Source organism: Hypanus sabinus, chromosome 11 (assembly GCF_030144855.1).
Source record: "Hypanus sabinus isolate sHypSab1 chromosome 11, sHypSab1.hap1, whole genome shotgun sequence".
NCBI lineage: Eukaryota > Metazoa > Chordata > Chondrichthyes > Myliobatiformes > Dasyatidae > Hypanus > Hypanus sabinus.
Genome location: NC_082716.1, coordinates 27,648,119 through 27,672,079, shown reverse-complemented (window position 1 = coordinate 27,672,079; position 23,961 = coordinate 27,648,119). Strand labels below are relative to the sequence as shown.

Sequence of the window (23,961 nt, the reverse complement as noted above, 5' to 3'; positions counted from 1 at the left end):
CTGCATAAGACCTTCAGGAAGATTTAGCAGACTCTGGAGTGGTGGTGCACTGTTCTACTGTGCAGCGACACCTGCACAAATATGACTTACATGGAAGAGTCATCAGAATAAAACCTTTCCTGCATCCTCACCACAAAATTCAGCGTCAGAAGTTTGCAAAGGAACATCTAACCAAGACTGATGCATTTTGGAAACAAGTCATGTGGACTGATGAAGTTAAAATAGAACGTTTTGGCCGCAAGGAGCAAAGGTATATCTGGAAGGAAAAGGGTGCAGAACTTCATGAAAAGAACACGTCTCCAACTGTTAAGTACGGGGGTGAATCGATCATGTTTTGGGCTTGTGTTGCAGTCAGTTGCCTGGGGAACATTTCACTGGTAGAGGGAAGAATGAGTTCAATTAAATACCAGCAAATTCTGGAAGCAAATATCACACCGTCTGTAAAAAAGCTGAAGATGAAAAGATGGCTTTTACAACAGGATAATGATCCGAAACACACCTCAAAATCCATAATGGACTACCTCGAGGGGCGGAAGCTAAAGGTTTTGCCGTGGCCCTCACAGTCCGCCGACCATCATCAAAAATCTGTAGATGGACCTCAAAAGAGCACTGCATGCAAGACAGCCCAAGAATCTCACAGAACTAGAAGCATTTTGCAAGGAAGAATGGGCGAAAATCCTCCAAACAAGAACTGAAAGACTCTTAGCTGGCTACAGAAAGTGTTTAAAAGCTGTGATACTTGCCAAGTGGGGTGTCACTAAGTACTAACCATGCAGGGTGCCCAAAGTTTTGCTTCAGGCCCTTTTCCTTTTTTGTTATTTTGAATCCGTAAAAGATGGAAATAAAAAAAGTAATCTTGCTTAAGATACTAAAGAAATGTGTCATCTTTAACTTTATGCCTTTTGGAAATCAGGTCATCTTTTACTCACTTAGCTATTCACAGTAACAGAAATTTTGACCAGGGGTGCCCAAACTTTTGCATGTCACTGAAAGTGACATTCAGCTCCAGGGTAATGTGGATCCGGCAAGGAAGGAAGTGGCTAGGGAAGTTAGCTGTCAGGAAATTCCAGGCCACAATTTCACAACCTCTGAGAAAATTTACTATTCCTTCAGACCAGAATTAAGCTTTTCCCTGGAGAAAAAGAAACTCCCAATTAAAATAAAAATTCTAAATTTATTTGTAGGTGATATGAGGTTTGTGGCCATGATTGCATTGTAGGAAAGATCACAAGCAGATAGTATCTTGTTTGTGATCTAAGTTCACTTTCACCTATATGATAATTTTTGTTGATTCAATTGCCTTTCTTTTCCTTAATGGGTGTAAATTCTACTACAAAATTTAATTCTTGTACTTCACTCTTACACATTCACATCTGCATATTTTAATAAGTAATGCAAAAAACTCATTAAAAAGTCAATTGAGCTCAAACTTACACAAAAAAATTTGATTTCTAATTATATAATTAAAGTGTAGACACACAACTTTATGCTTAAAGAATTGTGCCTTTGAAACCATAATACATCTTCAAAAATCCACATCTCACTTTATGGAAATCAATGCACATATCTCATCTAACTAGATGCCACTAGCAAGTTGAAATCCACATCTGTAACATGGAGGAGAAATCATATAACAAGGATGACATGGAAATGAATAGTGCGCAGATTCCAGAGAGAACCAAAATTAACCTACATCTTGGCAAACTAGATTGGGCACAGATATATAAGTATTAAATTAAGTGCTTATAAATCAGTAGGATGACTTGATGTGCTTTAATTCAAATAACTGTCTTACTCAGTGAGAGTGGAAAGTATCTGTGTTGCTGAAAGGATTGGTAATGATGGCCCCACAGATGGCTGCATAGACCACACCCAACGCTGATGATAGAAGTAACGGGACAGAGAGGCCAACGTGGATGACGCTGTGCGATTGGTTGTCATTGTTGCTGCTCCAGTCATTGAGGCAGGATGCCCACAGTTGTCCAGGTTCAAGATAAAGGGAGTTCGATAATCTGATGGAAGCTTCTCATACCTTGAATGTAAACATAAGACAGTAAAGATGAAAACAAATTGCAGTATTTGTTTGACCTCTTGACCTCTACAGTTTTCAGGATGGTTTTAGACATCAGGAGAAACAAAAGATTTAGGGTTAGTACTAAATAATAACAAAGCCACTATAATGGCTTGCTCCTGCTTCTCTTCAAAGTAAACTTATTTTCAAAGTACATATACGAGGGGTGATTGATATGTTTGTGGCCTAAGGTAGAAGGAGTCAATTTTAGAAAACCTAGCACATTTATTTTTCAACATAGTTCCCTCCTACATTTACACACTTAGTTCAGCAGTCGTGGAGCATACTTTGTAGAAGTCGTCTTGGACCTCCAGTAGAGGTCGACAGCAGGAGTGATTGACACGTTTGTGGCCTAAGGTAGAAGGAGATGAGTTTTTAACTTCAAACTTTCTGCATGATCACTCAAAGAGTGATGCATGTAATGAGAGCTGTATAACTCATCTCTTTCTACCTTAGGCCAGAAACTTATCAATGACCCCTGCAGTCGACCACTTCTGGAGGTCAAGACGCCGACTTCTACAAAGAAGGGATCCGTATGCTCCACGACCGCTGGACTAAGTGTGTAAATGTAGGAGGGGACTAAGTTGAAAAATAAATGTGCTAGATTTTCTAAAATTGACTCCTTCTAACTTGGGCCACGAACATAAATTAAATTTCCTGACCTTTTTAATTTTAACATGTTACTACGTAATTATATACTAGCTCTGGTCATGCTTAATTTCTGAATAAACATGCATTATGTGAATATATTGAGATGTGGCCATCATTACACATTGCCTTTGATTAATCAATGTCATTATGCAGTTACATGAATTCAGGAAAATGCTGGAAAGGGTATGCTGTCATAGCAGAGCTTTTCAATACATTTTCTACAAATACCTAATGAGTAGCCTTTCCAATGGTTTCTTCAATATCACAACACAAGGTCGATCAGAGAGTGCCAGCTGGGTGGTCGGAAGTGGGGGAGATTTTGAAGGGGAGGCATTTCCCAACAGTTTTCTCTTTATTTTTGGTGTTGCTTCTTTGCTCTGTACCCGCTGGGGGAATCGCAATGAGAGAATTTGATCTTGCAGCTCATCTACAATCTGCCAATAGAAACACAGAGCGTATTCAATGTGCAGTACGTCACATGAAGAACAACCAATGTGGGCAATATTCACATTCAGAATCTACTTCAGGGCTTATAGTGTAAAACCAGAATTTTCTTTTTTCTGGATAGTGCAATTATTTTTTTTTAATAATTTTTTATTGCATTTTTAAATGATTACAAAGTATGAAAAAACAATGTATATAACCCATACCCCCTCCCCTTAACCCCTCCCCCCTAACTGCCCCATAGAAAAAAAAAAGAAAGAAAGAAAGAAAGAAAGAATGCCTGGTGGTTGGAAGATCTCCACATGCTCCATGGAATTCGTAATAATTTTAATATGTATATTTATTTCTTTCCCCTAATAACCAATTGTTTCATCTTCAAAGCATCTATATATTTAATCCTGTCTTTTGTAAATAAGGGCTCCAAATTTTCAAAAATGTTTCATATTTATCTCTTAAATTATAAGTAATTTTTTCTAATGGAATACAACCATAAATTTCTTTCTTCCAAGAATCTATACTTAAATGTGTATCCGATTTCCAAGTAACTGCAATAGCTTTTTTGGCTACTGCCAGTGCAATTTTTATAAATTCTTTCTGATACTTATTTAGTTTGAGTTTCGGTTTTATCCCTTCAATATCACCTAGTAAAAATAATATTGGATTATGAGGAAATTGTGTTCATGCAATTTGTTCCAGTAAAAGTCTCAAATTTGTCCAAAATGGTTGAATTCTAGAGCAAGACCATGTCGAATGTAAAAAAGTACCAGTTTCCTGGTTACATCGGAAACACTGATCCGATAAATTTGGATTAAATTTTTTTATTTTTTGTGGTGTAATATATAATTGATGTAGAAAATTATACTGCACTAATCTTAACCGAACATTTATTGTATTTGTCATACTGTCAAGACATAGTCTTGACCAATTTGTTTCTTTAATTTTAATATTCAAATCACTTTCCCATTTTTGTCTTGACTTATGGACTCCTTGCTTAATTACCTGTCTTTGAATCAAATTATACATGCAAGATATAAATTTTTTGATATTTCCTTTTTGAATTAAAATTTCTATTTCATTAGATTTCGGCAATAACATTGTTTGACCTAATTTTTCTCTTAAATAAGCCCTTAATTGAAAGTAACAAAATAAAGTGTTGTTTGATATTTTATATTTATTCTTTAATTGTTCAAATGACATTAATATACCTCCTTCAAAACACTTACCACTTTTGAAAAAAATTCAGGAAGATCTTGAAAAATGGATGGCATTACCAATAACATTAGTAGGTAGAGTAAATACTATAAAAATGAATATATTCCCTAGATTACAATATTTATTTCAATCATTACCAATACAATTACCCCAGAAGTTTTTTCAAGAGTTGAATAAATATCTGAGGAAATTCCTCTGGAAAGGTGGGATGTCCAGAATATCGTTGGAAAAATTGACATGGAAATTTGATCTAGGAGGATTACAACTTCCAAATTTTAAGAATTATTATAAAGCAAATCAACTTAGATTTATTGCATCTTTTTTCGAGAAAGATAAACCGGCATGGATTAGAATAGAATTAGATAAAATAGGAGAAAATGTACCAGAAGATTTTATATACAAATGGGAATCTAAATGGATACGGGAAAAGAAAGAATCTCCTATATTAAAACATTTGATTGATTTATGGAATAAGATAAATGTTGATGATGAGATAAAAAAATCTTTATTAGCAAGGAGATCTTTAGTTCAGGATAGACTTATTCCTTTTACAATGGACAATCAACTTTTGTATAATTGGATTCAAAATGGGATTAGATAGATAGTGCAATTATTGATTTCTTAACCATTATCAATTGATTAACACTCCAAGAGATTTCTATATCTAATGGTAATAAACACCTAGTGTCCTTTGGATAATTGCATATTTGATCCTTTATTTCTTAAGGACTTGCATAAATAGATGCAAGTACTTCAGTTCTTCACTTTAATATCTAATATGGTTTGTATATTTTGAATATAAAAAGAGAAGCAGACAAAGGCTCTGTGCCATTCGACAAAATAATGACTAATTTGATTGTGTACTCAACTCTGCACTCTCACTCATGCCTGTAATCATTCCACCCCCTTGTTAATCAGGAATCTCATCTCTCCTTTAAAAATATTTAAGCATCTTCAATGCAGAGTGAAAGCACTTGTTTTGTATCATCAGAGGTTTTAAATTTCCAGTGGTGATTGCTCTTCTGGTTGGAGCCCAAGGAGCTTCATCAGTCATCATCAAATCCAGGAGTACCCCACTTATTCATCAGCACCTCAGAAGTCAAATCATTAGCCTAACAAAACGTTTCTATTTTCAGGGGACACACGCCCCCCAGGCTGCTCGCAAAAATAAAGGATACAATAATGGTGACAGAATGAAGTCATTTATTTTTCGTCAAAAGTTGCATTGAAGTTTTATAATTTTGCTCAGTGATTCTCATATTGATCGATTTATAACTGGTTATTTCCCCCTACACACAACGATCTGTGGAAAATTTCCTTCACTCAGAAGGTAGTTTCAATCTGGAACACACTGCCTGGCATGGTGGTGGAGGCAGGTGCTCTCAGAACATTTAAAAATATGGATGAGAACTTGAATTGCCATGCTCTATGAGAGCTGCACATCAAGTGCTGCTAAATGAGATGGTCACCATGGTCACGATGGACTGAATAGGGATAGTATAGTCAGGGGAATAGTCAGAGTTCTCTGTCATGAGGATAGAGCTTTCCGAAGGCTGTTGCCTGCCTGATGCCCGGATTCAGGACATCTTATCTGACCTGCAGAGGAATCTGCAGTGTGAAAGGAAAGATCCAGTTGTCATTGTCCATATGGGTACCAACGACATACGTAGAATGAGGAAAGAGGTTCTGCAGAAGGAATTTGAGCAGCTAGGGACGAAATTAAAAAGCAGAACCAAAAAGGCAGTAATCTCTGGATTACTACCTGAGCCACATGCAAATTGGCATAGGGTCAAGAAGATTAGAGAGTTAAATGTGTGGCTGAAGGATTGGTGTGGGAGAAATGGGTTTGAATTCATGGGAAATTGGTGCTAGTACTGGGGAAGGGGGGAGGTGTATCAATGGGACAGACTGTACCTGAACCATGATGGGACCTGGATCCTAGCAAATTGCAAAACTAGGGCAAAGGATAGGGCTTTAAACTAAATAGTTTCAGGGTGGGTTCAAGAGATTGGAGAAGTATGGATAAAGTATAAAAGAAAAGTGTGGATAAAGAAGAAAAGATAAAAAGAGAAAAGTAGGAATGGAATGAAGAAAAGTCATGTGCAAAAGAGTAAAAGGTTACAAGATTTTAAAAGCACAATGAGTGCAAGAGCACTTTATTTGAATGCCCATGGTATTTGAAACAAGGTTAGTGAACTTGTGGCACGAATCAGTACAAAGAGGTATGATTTAGTGGCCATTACAGAGACATGGCTGCAGGGTGGACAGGACTGGGAATGATATATCCAAGGATATCAAGTAAAACAGAAGGATAGGCAAGAAGGTAAGTGAGGTGGGGTAGCGTTCTTAAATATAGATGAGATCAAGGCAATAGTGAGAGACAATATAAGATCTAAGGAGCAGAATGTTGAATCCATCTGCAGAGAGACTAGAAATACTACAGGGAAAAAATCTGGTGGAAGTTGTTAAACAGAGAAATACCTGAAGCATGTAAGAATGGAACAGCAGTTAATATGAGGGACTTTTAACTTGCACATAGATTGGGTGTTGAGGATAACTTCATAGAATGCATTCATGATGGTTTTCTTGAACAGCATGTTACTGAACCTACAAGGGAATATGCTATCTTAGATCTGGTCCTGTGCAATGAGACGGGTAAAATTAGTGATCTTGTAGTTAGGAATCCTCTTGGAAAGAGTGATAACAGTAGGTTTGAATTTCTCATACAAACAGAGGGTGGGTGCAATAGTTCAATCCAAATCCAGTTTACTATGCCTAAACAATGGAGACTACAATGGGATGAGGGAGGATTTGGCTATTGTAGACTGGGAACACAGGCTACATGGTGGGACAGTTAAGGAACAGTCGAAGACTTTCAGAGATTTTTCACCGTGTTCAACAAAAATATATTCCAGTTGAAAGCAAGGATACTAATGGTGGAGAGAGCCAGCCTTGGATAACTAAGGAAATAAAAGAAAGCATCAAACTAAAAGCTCGTGCATAAAGTCCCCAAAAGTAGTGGGAAACTAGAAGATTGGGAAAACTCTAAAAGCAACAAAGTACCACTAAGCGAGCAATAAAGAAAGGGAAGCTAGATTATGAAAAGTAGCACAAAATATAAAAACCGATAGTAGAGGTTTTATAATTATGTAAAACAGAAAAAGGTGGTGAAAGTGAATGTACATCCCTTGAAGAATGAGAAGGGGGAATTGATATTGGGTAATGAGGAAATGGCTGAGGCTTTGAATGACCATTTTGTATCGGCCTTCACAGTGGAGGACACATCTAACATGTCAAAGAGAGATGTTGTGGGTGCGATGGGAGGTGTGGACCTCGATACAATAGCCAACACTTAAGAGGTAGTGCCAAGCAAACTTGTGGGCCTGCAGATAGATAAGTCCCCTGGTCCTCATGGAATGCATCCCAGAGTACTGAAATAAATGGCAGAAGTTATAGTAAATGCTTTGATCATGATTTACCCAAATTCTCTGGACTCTGGGCAGGTCCCGGCAGATTGGAAGACAACGAGTATCACACCATTGTTCAAAAAAGGACGTAAGCAAAATGCAGGTAACTACAGGTGAATCAGTTTAACATCTGTCGTTGGAAAAATGCTTGAAGCTATCATTAAAGAAGAAAAAGCGAGGTATCTAGAAAGAAATGGATCCATCAGGTAGATGCAGCATGGATTGAGCAAAGGCAGGTCCTGTTTGACAAACTTACTGGAGATCTTTAAGGATATAATGAGCGCGGTGGATAAGAGGGGAAGAGGTGGATGTTATTTACTTGTATTTCCAGGTGTTCGATAAGGTGCCACATAAAAGGCTTATCCATAAGATAAGGATGCATAGACTCGGTGGTGACGTACATGTATTAGCATGGATAGAGGATTGGTTAACTAATAGAAAGCAGAGAGTTGGGATACATGGGTGTTACTCTGGTTTGCAATCAGTAGTGAGCGGGGTACCCGCAGGGTTTGGTGCTGGGCCTGCAACTGTTCACGATATACATTAACAATCTGGAAGAGGGGACCAAGAGTAGCGTACCTAAGTTTGCTGATGATACTAAATTGAGTGGAAAAACAAATTGTGCAGAAGATACAGAGAGTCTGCAGAGAGATATAGACAGGTTAAGTGACTGGGCAAGGGTCTGGCAGATGAAGTACAATGTTGGTAAGTGGGAGGTCATCCACTTTGGAAGAAAAAATGAAAGCAGATCATTATTTAAATGGTAAAAAGGTACAAAACTGCAACATGCTGCTGTGCAGAGGGCCTTGGAAGTGCTTTTGCATGAATCACAAAAGGTTGTTTGCAGGGGCAGCAGGCTATCAAGAAGGCAAATGGAATGTTGGCCATTGTTAGAAGGTTTGAATTCAACAGCAGGGAGGTTATGCTGCAATTGTACAGGGTACTGGTGAGACTGCACCTGGAATACTGAGTGCAGTTCTGGTCTCCTTACTTGAAGGAGGATATACTAGATTTGCAGGGGGTGCAGAGGAAGTTCACTAGGTTGATTCCAGAGATGAGAGTGTTAAGACTATGCTGAGAGATTGAGTCACCTGGGACTGTACTTGCTGTAATTCAGAAGAATGAGAGGAGATCTAAGAGAAACAGAAAATTATGAAAGGGATAGGTAAGATAGAGGCAGGAAAGTTGTTTCTACTGGTAGGTGAGACTACAACTAGGGGACATAGCGTCAAGATTCGAGGGAGTAGATTTAGGATGGAGATGAGGAGGAACTGCTTTTCCCAGAGAGTGGTGAATCTATAGAATTCTCTACCAATGGAGCAGTGGAGGCTACCTCAGAAAATATATTTAAGACAAGGTTGGATAGATTTTTAGATGGTAGGGGAATTAAAGGTTATGGGAAAAAGGCAGGTAGATGGAGATGAGTTCATGGCCAGATTACCCATGATCTTATTGAATGGTGGCGCAGGCCTGACGGGCCAGATGGCCGACTCCTGCTCCTATTTCTTATATTCTTATGTTATGTTATTCTGCATTCTGTTATTAGCCCTTGTACGACTTCAATATACTGATATCATGAAATGAACTCCATTGATAGCAATGTTTGCCTCGGCACCTTCATAGTATGTGGCTATAATAAACCACATACAAGAGAAAATCTGCAGATGCTGGAATAAACCACATTACCAATAAATTAGTATATAATACACTCCTCCTTAAACATGTACCTTATTCCTAGCTTGTGCTTGCATTCCAATAGGAAATCCCAGACGAAGTACCATGCATGGAGCTTTGGAAATAACCCGAACAAGGTAAAAGGATGAAGGAGGCTGATCTGCTCCACTATTAATCAAAAGAAAAAGATCAGTTTGATTGTGGTAATGCCTTAAGACTGTGGAAAAAATTAGATGTGCTCATTTACCATAAGACACAGGAGCAGAATTAGGCCATTTGGTTCATCTGCTCCACCATTCCAACATGGCTGTTTTTTTTTTAAATCTCTTTCAACCCCATTCTCCTCACTTCTCCCCACCACCTGTGACACCCTTACTAAGAACCTATCAACCTCCGCTTTAAATGGACCCAACGTCTTAGCATCCACAGCCATCTGTGGCAATGAATTACACAGATTCACTACCCTCTAGCTAAAGAAATTTCTCATTTCTATTCTAAATGAAGAGAGATGCAACAAAAACCTTGCAGTCAATGTCAGTCACAGCAAAAACCTGGTACTGAACTTCAGTTAAGACCAAAGAATTGATTGCGGACTTCAGGAAAGGTAATGAGGGAACACACATCAGGCCTCATCGAGGGATTAGAAGTAGAAGGCATCTAACAATAATTCTCTTACCTAGAACTCAGATTTCATGGTCAGTTAATTTCCTTTTTTTTTTCCTCAGATGATTCCACAAAAAGTATAAAACTTCACAAACAGACTATCTGGGCTTATTGAGTTTCAGTGCATGATACACTCCTGAACTACAAAAGCCCTGATACCACCTTGTGCCTCAGTAGTGCTAAATGATTACAGAATCATCTACCTAATCTTAAGTCTTCAATCTTGGGTGTATTGCCAGTCTTTAATAATGTAGAAAATGCTATTTTTATTGGCATACACATTTGTTTCATCCAACATGTTCCATGGGTTTTAATCTCTGAAATTTGATAACCAATAAGTAAAAATGAATGCTTACTTGTAATGGAGTTTAACATATGAATATCCTTCTACCAGCACAAAACTACTCCAGTCCCGTAGAAGGGAGGTTAGTGCTGAAAGAGAAATACGACACTGGATGGTGCTGTAGCGGCCATTACTCCCAGGAGTATGGATGTGCTTTGGCACTGGGCTGAAAATGCATTAAAGAACAAGTTAATAAATTAGTTATAGAAGGCAAAGCACAAGGGTAATTCATCAAGAACTTCACTGCATGGTAATTTCTTCCTCTGAGATTTAAATTCTAAGGAAATCACATTAGCAGTGCAGGAGAAGCACAACTTACTTTCTCTCTAAAAGCCAAATCATTATTAACTTACATATCATGTTCCAGCAGTATGCCTATGCGGTGCATGTGAAGCCATCGCTGCCAGAAGCTGGCATCCATAGATAATATAGGCTTCCAATAAGAGGCAAACTGGGATTGACTAGAGTCTTTGGCACCACTGTGCTGCAGTGAGAGTACCTAGAAAGATAACATAATATGATTGTAAACACTTTAGCAATAAAACTTAATAAAGCAATAATATAGTTTTTATCTACAGGTAATGACCAAATCCCATGCTTCATCGAGTTAAAGTTCAATCAATTACACCAAAAAAAGGAGGCAGAAGCAGCTGCACCGATTTAAAAGACATCAGATTTCCACTCATGTGTCGTTCTTCTGGATAACTGAGTAGTTATGGTGAACAGCTGGCACTTACGCAAAGGACTGAAAGGCCTTTTTCCATGGTCTATGATTTCATAGTTATGAAAATTAGAATTCATTTGTCCAAAAAAATGCTGAAATCTATGTTTTGCAGCACCCAAATGAATGATTCTAGAGTTCCTGTTTCTATTAGAGAAACTTTTTATTCTGCTCCTATCAACTTTAGTGTAAAGAATTATTAATTCTCAATTTCCATTTTTGGCATGTCACTAAAGCCTCTTGAAAACTCCAACAAATGTACGATGGAGAGCATTCCAAATGGTTGCATCACAGCCTGATATAGAGGCTCCAATGCACAAGATCGCAAGAGGCTGTAGAGTGTTATAGACTCAGCAGCTGCATCATGGACATAAGCTACCCCAACATCGCGAACATCTTCAAGTGGCGGTGCCCAAAGAAGATGATACCCATCAATAAAGACCCTCACCATCTGGGACATGCCCTTTTCACATGACTACCATTGGGAAGGAGGTACAAGAACCTGAAAGTGCACACTCGTTTAAGAAATTCTTCTTCCCCTCCACTACCAGATTCCCTTGAATGATCCATGAACTCTAACTATTCAGTATCCTCATTATTCATCTTTTGTGCTATTTATTTATTTTATAATTAACAGGTTTTTTTTTGTTTTGTAGAGTAATGCTGCTGCAAAACAACAAACTTCATGGCATATGTCAGTGATAATAACCATGATTCAGATTCTGAAATCATATCCGGGCTAGACTTCCACAACAAGTCAAAATTATTTTACAAATTTAACAGCTGTATTGAATACACATCATATACCACCAAAAACAACTTGCTGAAACTTTGTCCAAGGGTGATAAATCAGTTTTTTTTGTAACTTGTAGCTTGACAAGGGCAAGCAGTCTCAGGATTCTACTCAGGACGCGCACACACACCCAAGGTCCATGGTACTCCACAGGGAAATCTTGATCTACAGTGACTGCAGTGTAATATCTTAGCCACTTTGTTCAATTCTATCCACCATCATGCAACACTAGTTAGATATGTCAATAGTTGAATATAATGAGATACTCAATTTATTAAATGTTATTCTTTTCCCTTAATATATCAGGGGAGGTATGTGACTCCTATCTTCCTTGACTTTCAACTATACTTTACATTTTCCACAGATAATTTCAATACCATTGCTCTGCCCACTTACATATTTTATCCAAAACTGTGCAACTCCCAAGTTTATTCCTAGCTTTGGTATCATATCATGCGAGGAAGTGACTAAATCTTGCAAAAGCCTTAATAAGATATTTTCTACATTCCCTGCCAAAGCAACCTAGAACTTATAAAAAGTATTGTTTGGAAGTTTTCATGTTTTATTGTTTACAACATTAAATCAGAGTAATCAACAGAAAATACTCTTTCATGGTCAAAGTGAAAACAAATTTCTACAAATTGGTATAAATTTATTACAACTATTTAACACAAAATAATTGATTGCATAATTATTCACCCCCTTCTAGTCAGTATTTAGTAGATGTATCTTTGGCAGCAATTACAGCCTTGAATCTGTGTGAATCTGTGTCCTATCAGCTTTGCACATCTAGACTCGGCAATTTTTCGCCATTCTTCTTTACAAAACTGTTCAAGCTCGGTCAGATTACATGGGGATTGCGAGTAAACAGCCATTTCAAGTCCAACCACAAAATCTCAATTGAATTGAAATCTGGACTGACTTGGCCACTCCAGCACATTAACTTTGTTGGTTTTAAGCCATTCCTGTGTAGCTTTGACTTAATGCTTGGGGTCATTGTCCTGCTGGATAACAAATCTTCTCCCAAGTTGCAGTTCTCTTGCAGACTGCATCAGGTTCTCTTCCAGGATTTCCTTGTATTTCACTGCATTCATTTTACCCTCTACCTTCACAATCTTCCAGGGCCTGCTGCACAGAAGCATCCCCCACAACATGATGCAGCCACCACCATGCTTCACGGTAGGGACGATCTGTTTTTACGCCAAACATAGCCCTTAGTCTGATGGCCAAAAAACTTCAATTTTGGTTTCTTCAGACCATAGAGTTTTCTTCCAGCTGACTTCAGAGTCTCCCACATGCCTTCAGGCAAACTCTAGCCGAGATTTCATTTGAGTTATTTTTTCAAACAATAGCTTTCTCTTTGCCAGTCTCCCATAGAGCTGTGACGGCTGAAGCAATTGGGCAGTAGTTGTATGCACAGTCTCTCCCATCTCAGCCACTGAAGCTTGTAACTCCTCCAGAGTTGGTGGCCTCCCTCACTAGTCCTCTATCTGCACGGTCACTCAGTTTTTGAGGATGGCCTGCACTAGGTAAATTTACGACTGTGCTATATTCTTTCCTTTTCTTAATGATTGACCTAACTGTACTTCAAGTGATATTCAGCAACTTAGAAACTTTCTTGTATCCATCTCCTGATTTGTGCTTTTCAATAACCTTTTTGTGGTGTTGCTTGGAGTGTTCTTTTGTCTTCATGGTGTAGTTTTTGTCAAGATACTGAACCACCAGCAGTTAGACCTTCCAGACACAGGTGTATTTTACTACAATCAATTGAAACACCTTGACTGCACATGGTGATCTCCATTTAACTAATTAAGTGACTTCTAAAACCAACTGGCTACATCAGTGATGCTTTGGTGTGCCATATGAAAGGAGATGAATACTTATGCAATCAATTATTTTGTGTTTTATATTTATAATTGATTTCACTTTGTAGGGATCTGTTTTCACTTTGACACAAAAGAGTCTTTTTTTGTTGATCAGTGTCAAAAAAAGCCAAATTAAATCCACTGTGATTGAACACCGTGAAACAGAAATACATGAAAACTTTACAGGGGAGATGAATACTTTATACAGGTGCTATAAATGAATTACACTTGCAAAACTTAAACCTTACTATTGAACCTGTATGCTTTCAGTCAAAACAAAAATCTGATACTGACAACACACACAAAATGTTGGAGGAACTCAGCAGGCTAGGCAGCATCTATGGACTGAAACATCAACTGTACTTTTCTTTTCTATAGATGCTGTCTGGCCTGCTGAATTCCTCCAGCATTTTGTGTGTGGGGCTCGGATTTCCAGCATCTTCAAATTCTCTCTTGTTTGTGATCTGATTATGTGATGCAAAAAAATGCTCTTGAATCATAGTGTCTTGCAGTTTCTGACAGTGATTAGAATCGATCACGCATTGGTACATTGAACCATTCCTTTTGTTTTACCTGTTATGTGTGTCAGACATCACTGGGTCATCAGTCATCAAATGCCTGTCATGCTGATGGCATTTAGGGCAGCTTTTTTGCAGTTCCGTAACAATTTCTTTTTCAGCAGTTAGAGTTGTTAGCCCTGAGCTGAACCCCCTGAACCTGGAGGACTTGTGGACCACTCTTAGTCTGGCCTCTGCCCTTTGACCTGTTTGGCATGGGTGACACTACCAAGAGACAAAGCACAGGCCTGACTCCAGCCAACATAGCTCTCTGGGTCATGCCTCAAAACTCTACATGGTTGTAGTCCTCTTGGAGGACATCACTGGTTAAGCCATCAATTACGGCTCACCAATGATGAGTGTCTTGCTGGCCACGTACGAAAACAATTAAGAGTCAACCAAATGTGGTATAGATCTGGGACTAGGTACATGCTGTATCAGGGAAAACGCCCTCCAAAGGGTTTTTATAAAGGTAGCTTCAGAATCACCAGTGCAGTTATACTAAGTAATTTCCATTTCAACAGACTATTCAATTCAATGAAGTGAATCCATGCAGGCTTTTCGTCCTGAGGCTGGATGACAGATACAGTATTTAACGGGAATCTGAGGTTGAACTTCTTCAGAGGGTATTGCGAATATGAAACGAGCTGCTAGGAAAAGTGGTTGACACAGGAATAACTGCAGCATTTAAGAGAAGTTTAGGGAGGTATATGGATGAGAGTATAGTGTGCTATAGTCAGCATGTAGATAGATGGGATTAGGCAGAAAACCAACTCAGCATGAACTAGATAGACTGAAGGGCCTGTTTCTACGCCGTAATGCTACGTCTCTATGACTAGGTATTACAGTGTTTACACATTATAGCCTTGACAAAAATAGTCAGGAGTTTTTGTCTAGTAACATACCTGATAGATGACCACAAACGCCCCACTGAGGGCACAGTTAATTATTGATCAACAGAGACATGATAAATCACAAAGAGCTTGACTCAGTTTAGATTAAAATGTGTATTTAGGAAATATTTGTTCAATCAAAATAGAATTGGTAAGTATCTGAAAAATGTAACGTTTCTCCTTCTGTGAAATTTAGAAATGGTAAGTTTACAAACTTAAAACACATCCAGCTCGCATTTTGCTCCCGATTAGGAACTACAGATTCCTATCATGCAGGTACAATATCTATGGTCTAGATCAATTTTAAATAAGTACACAGATAAAGGTAAATTTAGATTTTATATTTTAAGACACTCAATATCCACAAACAGTACAATTTTTGTTGCATTTTGCAGAATTTTTAATAACAAATTTATTTTGCTCCATCAGAAATTATGTAAATGGTTGTTAGTAAGTTCACAATCAATTGCCATGACATATTTTCCACAGAATTAACATATTTCTTCAGCGATTGGGAAACATATATATATTTAACAGTACAATACCGGTGTGGTAGATCCTGGAGGAATGTAGAATAATGGGACGCCATTCTTTGTGCTTTCAGGGATGGTGTAGTGTTCAGGAATAGTGTTGAAGGATTTGAGATGTACCAACATCTGATCTGTCTGGTTAATACTAAGGGAACATGAAAAAACAGACATCAGACTTTTACTCTCTGAACACAATTCCCTCTTTTTGTATAGGAAGAAGCACTGTCGACGCTTCGGGCCGAAACCCTTTGTCTAGTCCTGACAAAGAGTCTCAGTCTGAAACATCGACAGTGCTTCTTCCTATAGATGCTGCCTGGCCTGCTGTGTTCCACCAGCATTTTGTGTGTGTTGTTTGAATTTCCAGCATCTGCAGATTTCCTTGCGTTTTCCCTCTTTTTGTTCCCTCTTTCTTCCAATCACAATTCAAACCATTATTCTGTTGCAATACTCATCTAATTACTAAAACATTTCACATGTAATTGCATGTACTTACCTCTGCAAAGTGGTCCAGAAACGACGGATAACTGTGGTGCGATATGGGCTGGTAATAGGTTTCTTCATAGTACAGCTGATATCATGGAGCATATCATAGCTGCCCTCCATTGTTACCTCCACCCAGGTCAAACGCTTGGTGGCATCGAGGGGCCATGAGGCTACCACCAGGTACTCAATTCTCATGTTGTGTTTCCAAAGAAGCACCAACTTCACTTCTAGCTGAGTTCCAGCTAAAATCAGAAAATGAATGAAAGGGAAAAGACAAGTCACATCTACACATCAAAAGCTTTAAAACTGAGGCCCTGGAATCAGATGGTAATTGTCAGCAAGCATATATACCTGGCTTAAGTTCAGAAGGTAGTAAGATAGGGCATAAGGCACTTCTTCAAATTGAAGGATGATAGAACTCATGGTTGCTCAAGTTTCAGTATGCGGATTGCTGCTTTTTGGATGTACAGTATACAAATGCTTTGGATGTAGGGATATAAAAAAATTCTCAATATCTGCCAATTATTTCCAAACTTGAAAATTTCATCAACTGTGAGGGTAATGCCAATTGACTGCAGCTAGCAGAACAGGGAGGCATGGTAAATGGAATTTAGTATTGAAAAGTAGTGATGTGTTTCGACAGAAAGGATGGGGAGAAGCAATGAAGACATTAACACAGTTCAAAGTGTGTACAGGAACACACAAACCCAGGAGCATTGTCTGCTCCACCATTTGATCACAGCCCTTTCAACCCCATTCTCCTGCTTTCTCCCCACAAACTTTGATGCCTTACTAATCAAGAACCTATCAGCCTCTTCTTTAAATATAGCTAATCACTTGATTTCCACAACTGTCTGTGGCACAAAATTTCAGATTCACCACACTTTGGCTAAGGAAATTCAAGTCAAGTAAGTAAGGTTTACTGTCATTTAACTATATACATGAATAGTTGAAAGAAAAAGTTTGTGAATCCTTTGTAATTACCTGGTTTCTGCATTAATTACTCATAAAATGTGGTCTGATCTGTATCTAAGTCACAATAATAGACAAACATAATCTGCCTAAATTAATAACACACAAACAATTGTACTTCTTCTCGTCAATACTGAGTACACCATTTAAGCAGTCTCAGTCCAGGTTCCAAAAAGTATATGAAACTCTGGGGGAATGCCTTCTACAAAAGTAATTTGGAGTCGGGTGTTCCAATCAATGAGATGAGATTGCAGGAGTGGGTTGTGGGGGTGCCCTGCCCTACATAAAAAAAAGACACACAAAGTCACGTTACTGACAGAGCCTGTTCTTCTGAGAAAAGATCTGTTACGTGTGCCGTGCCAGGATCAAATCAACTTTCAGAAGACCTTAGAAGAAAAATTGTAGAGATGAATGAAGCTGGAAAAGGTTACAAAAGCACTTCTAAAGACCTGAGTGTTCATCAGTCCACAGTAAGAGAAACTGTCTACAAATGGAGGAAACTCGGTACTGTCGCTTCTCTCCCTAGGAGTGGGTGTCTTATAAAGATCACACCAAGAGCACAACATACAATGCTGAAGGAGGTAAAAAAAAACCAAGGATAACAGCAAAGGACCTGCAGAAATCCCTAGAGCTTGCTAAAGTCTCTGTTCATGTGTCCAGTATAAGAAAAATACTGAACAAGAATGGTGCTCATGGGAGGGCACCATGGAGGAAACCGCTGATCTCCAAAAAAAAATAAATTGCTGCTCATCTCAAGTTAGTAAAACACCACCTGAATGTCCCACAATGCCTCTGGGGCAATATTGTGTGGACAGATGAGACAAAAGTTGAACTTTTTGACAGAAATGTACACCACTACGTTTGGAGCAAAAAAGGCACTGCAAACCAACACCAAAACATCATCCCAACTGTGAAGCACAGTGGAAGGAGCATCATGATTTGGGGCTGTTTAGCTGCCTCAGGGCCTGGACGGCGTGCAATCATTGAGGGAGCAATAAATTAAAATTGTATCAAGACATTTGACAGGTAACAGTCCATCACTTGAAGCTTAATAGAATTTGGATGATGCAACAAGACAATGATCCAAAACACATGAGTAAGTCAACAACAGAATGGTTTTAAAAGAAGGAAGTTCTGGAATGGCCAAGTCAGAGTCCAGACCTTAACGTAACTGAAATGCTGTGGCTTGACCTGAAGAAGGCTGTTCATGCAAAGTATCCCATAAACATTGATGAACTGAAACAGTTCTATATGAAGCAATGGTCTAAAATTCATCCTTGCTGTTGTGCAAGTCTAATCAGCAGCTACAGGAAATGTTTGTGTGCTGTCTTTACGACAGTTATTTAGTTTATAATATTTTCGCTTAGTAATTCATTCGATAGTATTTTCTAGTTAGAATTAGAAGTGTTTAAAGTATATTCATTGCATGTAAAATATATCGGCATGTGATGACGTCACATCCGGTTTCGCCGCGTCTTGTGGGAAAATACCGGTTTGAAATTAGCGCGAGGGTGGGGGCTCACCACGAGGCAGACCCGAGCAGAAGTTGTTTTGCAGGCATGAGAAATCACAGTGAGAGCAATGCTGTAAGTTAATAGATAATCGATATATTGAACTAAGATGTTAATGCCGATCCTGTTAGAAGTAACGACGGTAGATAATGTTTATGCTTTCGTTAGTTAAAGAGTCGCGGATAGTTTGCATGGAAGTGTATTTAAAGTAGTCAATGGAGCAGGTAAACTCTCCCTGTATACTGCACCTTAGTGTAATGTAGTTATAGTCACCTTTGCAAGTATTTACACTTGAAATGTGATATTAAGGAAGGAACAAATACTGTATCAATCTTGTATTGTTTTATCAACAGTTTTCACCATATGTTAATGTGAAGAGTGAACAGTAAATGGTTAATCTTACTGCGATCTGGTTCTTATTAACTGTGGTTTATCTCGACGTTAAATTCGGCGTTCGTTACACGCGAAGGAGAACGTTACAGTTTGATAGAGGTTATTGCTGCTAAAGGAGGTTCTACCAGTTATTAAATACAAGAGTTCACATACTTTTTCCAGCCCAGATTGCAAATGATTAAACAATGTGTTCAATAGAGACATGAAAAGTACAATTGTTTATGTGTTCTTAGTTTAGGCAGGTTCCGGAAGGTTATCTGGGGGTGGTAATGGGGACAAACTCCCACTACTTATTAAATTCTCCCAATAGCATGTGACTCAAATAGCCTCTGTCAACCAAGTTCAGCTCCTGGACTTCATGTGTGGCTTAGCTACTAAGCCCGGCAGAACTGTTTCTACTGACAGCACAAGGGGCAAAAGCATATTACTGACACCTTAAAACCAATTGCTTCAGGTAGATGGGACTCATCTGCTATGGTTGGCAGCTCATCTAGGAGAAAAAAACCTGTGATCTCAAACCTCGCTGCCTTGTGGCTATACCCACTCATGTGGAAAACTTCGGGAGTAAACCCAGAAGGAAGAATCCAGAGCTGGAGTCCCTAAGGCATTTCTACGTTGAGTACAGCACTGACTGGCAACTTCTCCGACACTGCTGGTACCAAACTGCATTGGTCTCTGCCATTCTTTAGGGTTCATCAGATGATTGGAGAGGTAGAGCTTGCTATATGGGCAACAGCTTACTCCCTATATCATACTGCCCAGCCTTGCGTATCTAGACAGCTAGATGGTCGACCCTGACTGATGAAGGCCTCACTCACTCAGTTGAAGCAGACTGTTTGTCTATTATTGTCACTTAAATGAAGATCAGATCATGAGTAATTAATAAAGAAAACCAGGTAATTGCAAAGGGTTCACAGACTTCTTCCTGCAACTATATACTGTCAAATGAAACAGCATTTCTCTGGACCATGGTATAAAGCACTGGAGTACACTTAACGCACAATATTCCTCTTCATCTCTGTTCTAAAGTGACATCCTAGTACTCTGATCCTCAACTCCCCCACTATTGGAAACATACTCTCCACACCCACTATATCTCGGCCTTTCAATAGGTTTCAATGTGATCCCCTTTCATTCTACTAAACACCAGTAAGTACAGGTCCAGAGGCATCAAATGTTCAGTTGGAATAGTTTTGGTGAGGAAATGCATTTTGTAATGGATATATACTGCTTTCACAGTACAATGGCAGTGAAGGAAAAGGATATTTAGATTTTTGAACCAGGGATCAATTAAGTGGGCTACCTTGTCATTGATGGCATTGAGGTTGTTGCCAGGCAAGTGAAGAGTATGCCATCACAATCCAACATATCTCCTGATGTTTTCGCTTCACAGAACAAGGGCAAGAATTAAATGAATTGAATTGATTCCCTAACATAACAAAATCTTGCTCAAGATCGTTGGATTAAAAGGAGAAAATGGACAAAAAAATTAAAATTCAGATTATTTGCAGGAAAAAAAGCAAGGTTTCAATCTTTTCAACACACTGATATTTTATGATGTGCTAGATGAAAACCATACCTTTTAATAACTGAGTCACAAAGTCAGAACTTCTTGATCAGAACAGGCTTCATCAACTCATTGAGTTAAAGCTAAAGTCTGAAGATCTCAAATGTGAAGTCCAACTCAATGAGTTTTGTCTTGACAATGGTAGCACACTGATCCGTAATCATACCACCACAAACTCTTCCTGCACTCCCAACGCACAAATCAATCTATCCCATCCTGCTTTTCTACCGTATCTTGTCAAGCCAATGCCTTCTACGATGGTTTGACCTTTAACAGTGTTTATTTACCTTTTGTGATATTAAGTTCCTTCACAGTGTAGCCCTCCCGCAATCTTACAGACACTACACTGGTAAGGTCTGCATGCACCTCATTCTCAGCGTGTTTCTTTCGTCTCATGGCCAGGGCAGGATTACTACTGGCAGACACTAGGTGTTCATTGAACAGTTTGTGCTGAGACACTAGGTTTAGAGAGATAAAAAAACAACAAATCAGAACAAAATGACAAACTCCTAACAGAATTAGCAAATATCCTAAAAAACCTCTGCTGATATACTTGCCACAGTAATACTCTGGGTTCATGGACTCTCCAGGTCTCAAGAAGCTGTACAACAGGAATGCTTTGTGATATGCATTCATGTTCAGGCTACTTTCAGTAACTTCTGGGCATGTAGACATATAAGAGCCAAATGTCGCCATGGCAATGAACTTCATTAATTCCAAGTTTGGTACATAACCAAAGCTGCAGTCATAAGAATACACACCTCCAACCTACAAGGAACAAAGCAATGTTTATACCACACATAAGTAGCCAACCATATTGAGGTCAGAAAGCATCAGCTTGAATAAAAAAGGGTCACCTGTATAAAGGAACAGGCAATCATGCCACAGCGTAGTTGGTTTAACAGAGTTTCACACACTCCAATATCAGGTACACTTGTTACACCGTCAGTAATTATTATTATACCTGCAAAAGAAGCAAGTCCAATCAGTGAGAACACTAGAAGAACAATGCACTGATGTCACACAAATCAACTGCAAAAAGCTATCGTATTATTTTGGAACTATTATTTTGGTTTTCATTTGAGTTCTTGGTTTAGGCCGGGGGTCGGCAACCCCCGGCTCCGGAGCCACATGTGGCTCTTTTACATCTGTGCTGCGGCTCCCTGTTGCTTTGGGAAATAATTGATTGTGGCGACCCTTTTCCTGGCACATCCGAACCGACTCACAATTAGATAGCCTACAGGGGTTTGCGAGCACAGAGCTTTGGAGCCTCTGCGCCATGGGGGGCAGGTTGAGGGAGGCTTAAAAGTGAGGCTGAAGATTTCGAATAAAGTTTTTTCCTTCGACTTCAGTTACCGACTCCGTGTCGTAATTTTAGCGCTGCGTGTAGCACACCGCTACATGGTCAGTATTTAATTAAAATGTATTTTATGTTAGTTTGTTAGTTTTTGAAATGTAAATCTAAATTTGAAGATTATGGTGATCTTGTACAATCTAAATAAGACGTTGTGGCGACCCATTTCCTGACACATCCGAACCGGCTCACAATTAGCCAGCGTTCAGGCTAAGGGAGATAGCCTACGGGGGTTTGTGAGTACGTGTCTTTTGCAGCATCCGCGCCCATGGGGGGCGGGTTGAGGGAGGCTTAAAAGCAAGGCTGTTTAGTTCGAATAAAGCTATCTTTGACTGCAGTTTACTGACTGCGTGTAGCACACCGCTACAACGTGTTTTTATCGCTGGCTGTCCAGAGGGGAGGTGCTGAAACGCTTCGTTGCGTGTCTGGAAGAAGTGAAAACTTTCCTGGGCAGCAAAGGGCTCACCTTTCCTGAGCTGGAACAGCCAGAGTGGCTGGAAAAGCTACACTTCATGATAGACATGACAGCGCACCTGAACACGCTGAACACAGCTCTTCAACGGGGTAAGGACGTACAGCCCTGCACATGTTGGAGGATGTTTTGGCATTCGAACGCAAGTTGACAGTGCTTGCCAGAGATTTACAGAAAGGCACATTGTTTCACTTCCCCAATTTGAGAGAGTTCAAACAAGGTCACGACATGATAAATTCGGAGTATTTACATTCTGCAATCATCGCAATGCAAACATCGTTTGGGAAACCCTTCTGTGAGTTCAGAGAGGAAAAAAACACATTATCCTTCCCGGTCACTCCCCTAAGCATTGATCCTTCCCTACTGAATACGACTGCATTGTCAGGTGTGAGTCAACCTGAACAAGGATGATAAATATTTTAATTGCCTATTATTTTACGTATATTCATATGTTTTCATTGTTCAGTGAAATAGTCCTTTTATTTTTCAGGTTGACAGCTGGCTGACGTTACTTTTGGTTTGCTGCTGGCGGCAAATTTAAGTTTGGCGTTTTTCATAAATACAAGAAGGACTCAAATAGACGTTGAGTATTTTACTTAAAAGTAACCTTCAACCCAACGTCTTTTTTTCGGAGGTCAAAATGTTTTTGTTGCATGCAGAAATGTAATTTCGTTTTCTCTGCAGGAGTTCATCAATTTCATAAATGCAACACATTATAGTTTGTTTATACATAGCATAAAGGCAAAACAAAACGTTGTATGCAGTGTTATTTCATTTTAAATGTCAAACGGGTTTTGTGGCTCCCAGTGTTTTCTTTTCCGTGGGAAACGGGTCCAAGTGGCTCTTTCAGTGGTAAAGGTTGCTGACCCCTGGTTTAGGCAAATCTCATTACTAGATGAATGGTTAACTGTAATGGTGTAAAAATTTCATAATAACAAAAACAAAACAAAAACGTAGGGAAGCCATCACATTTTAATTCAGCTAGAATCAATCTAGACGGCTGATTCCTGTACAAATATCAATTCATTGCTCGCCTAATGGAAAATTAGCAATGGCCATTCAATAAGAGCAAAGACAGCTGAATTTCTCTACCACAAATATGAAACGTCCTCTTCCCCATTGAGGATTTGAGACGACATTAAATTTCAGAGATCTACCAGCATTTATTTTTGTTGTTCTGTTCTTCAGGTTTCCTCTCACCTTTGAACCATTTCCTCATTGTCAATCTATCTTCATTCCTGGCATTCCTCGGCCATAGTTATGCAAACGTACAGAGACTGCCCCACCCATCCAGTATAGCTGTATCAATGGAAACCCAAGACTGT

The 23,961-nt window shown here is 39.0% G+C and overlaps 1 protein-coding gene across 3 annotated transcripts in view; it reads right to left on the bottom strand.

The window, feature by feature from the left end:
- Positions 1 to 23,961, bottom strand: part of szt2 (SZT2 subunit of KICSTOR complex) — a 230,927-nt gene that overhangs the window by 185,753 nt on the left and 21,213 nt on the right. For all 3 annotated transcript variants that reach the window (XM_059984006.1, XM_059984008.1, XM_059984007.1), the window contains exons 7-16: positions 21,668 to 21,774; positions 21,368 to 21,578; positions 21,098 to 21,268; positions 16,378 to 16,609; positions 15,900 to 16,029; positions 10,879 to 11,024; positions 10,539 to 10,691; positions 9,573 to 9,687; positions 2,951 to 3,156; positions 1,796 to 2,032 (exon numbers count right to left, since the gene is read on the bottom strand). In XM_059984006.1, coding sequence (XP_059839989.1) covers positions 1,796 to 2,032; positions 2,951 to 3,156; positions 9,573 to 9,687; positions 10,539 to 10,691; positions 10,879 to 11,024; positions 15,900 to 16,029; positions 16,378 to 16,609; positions 21,098 to 21,268; positions 21,368 to 21,578; positions 21,668 to 21,774 — 1,708 coding nt within the window. The remainder of the gene's footprint in view (positions 1 to 1,795; positions 2,033 to 2,950; positions 3,157 to 9,572; positions 9,688 to 10,538; positions 10,692 to 10,878; positions 11,025 to 15,899; positions 16,030 to 16,377; positions 16,610 to 21,097; positions 21,269 to 21,367; positions 21,579 to 21,667; positions 21,775 to 23,961) is intronic.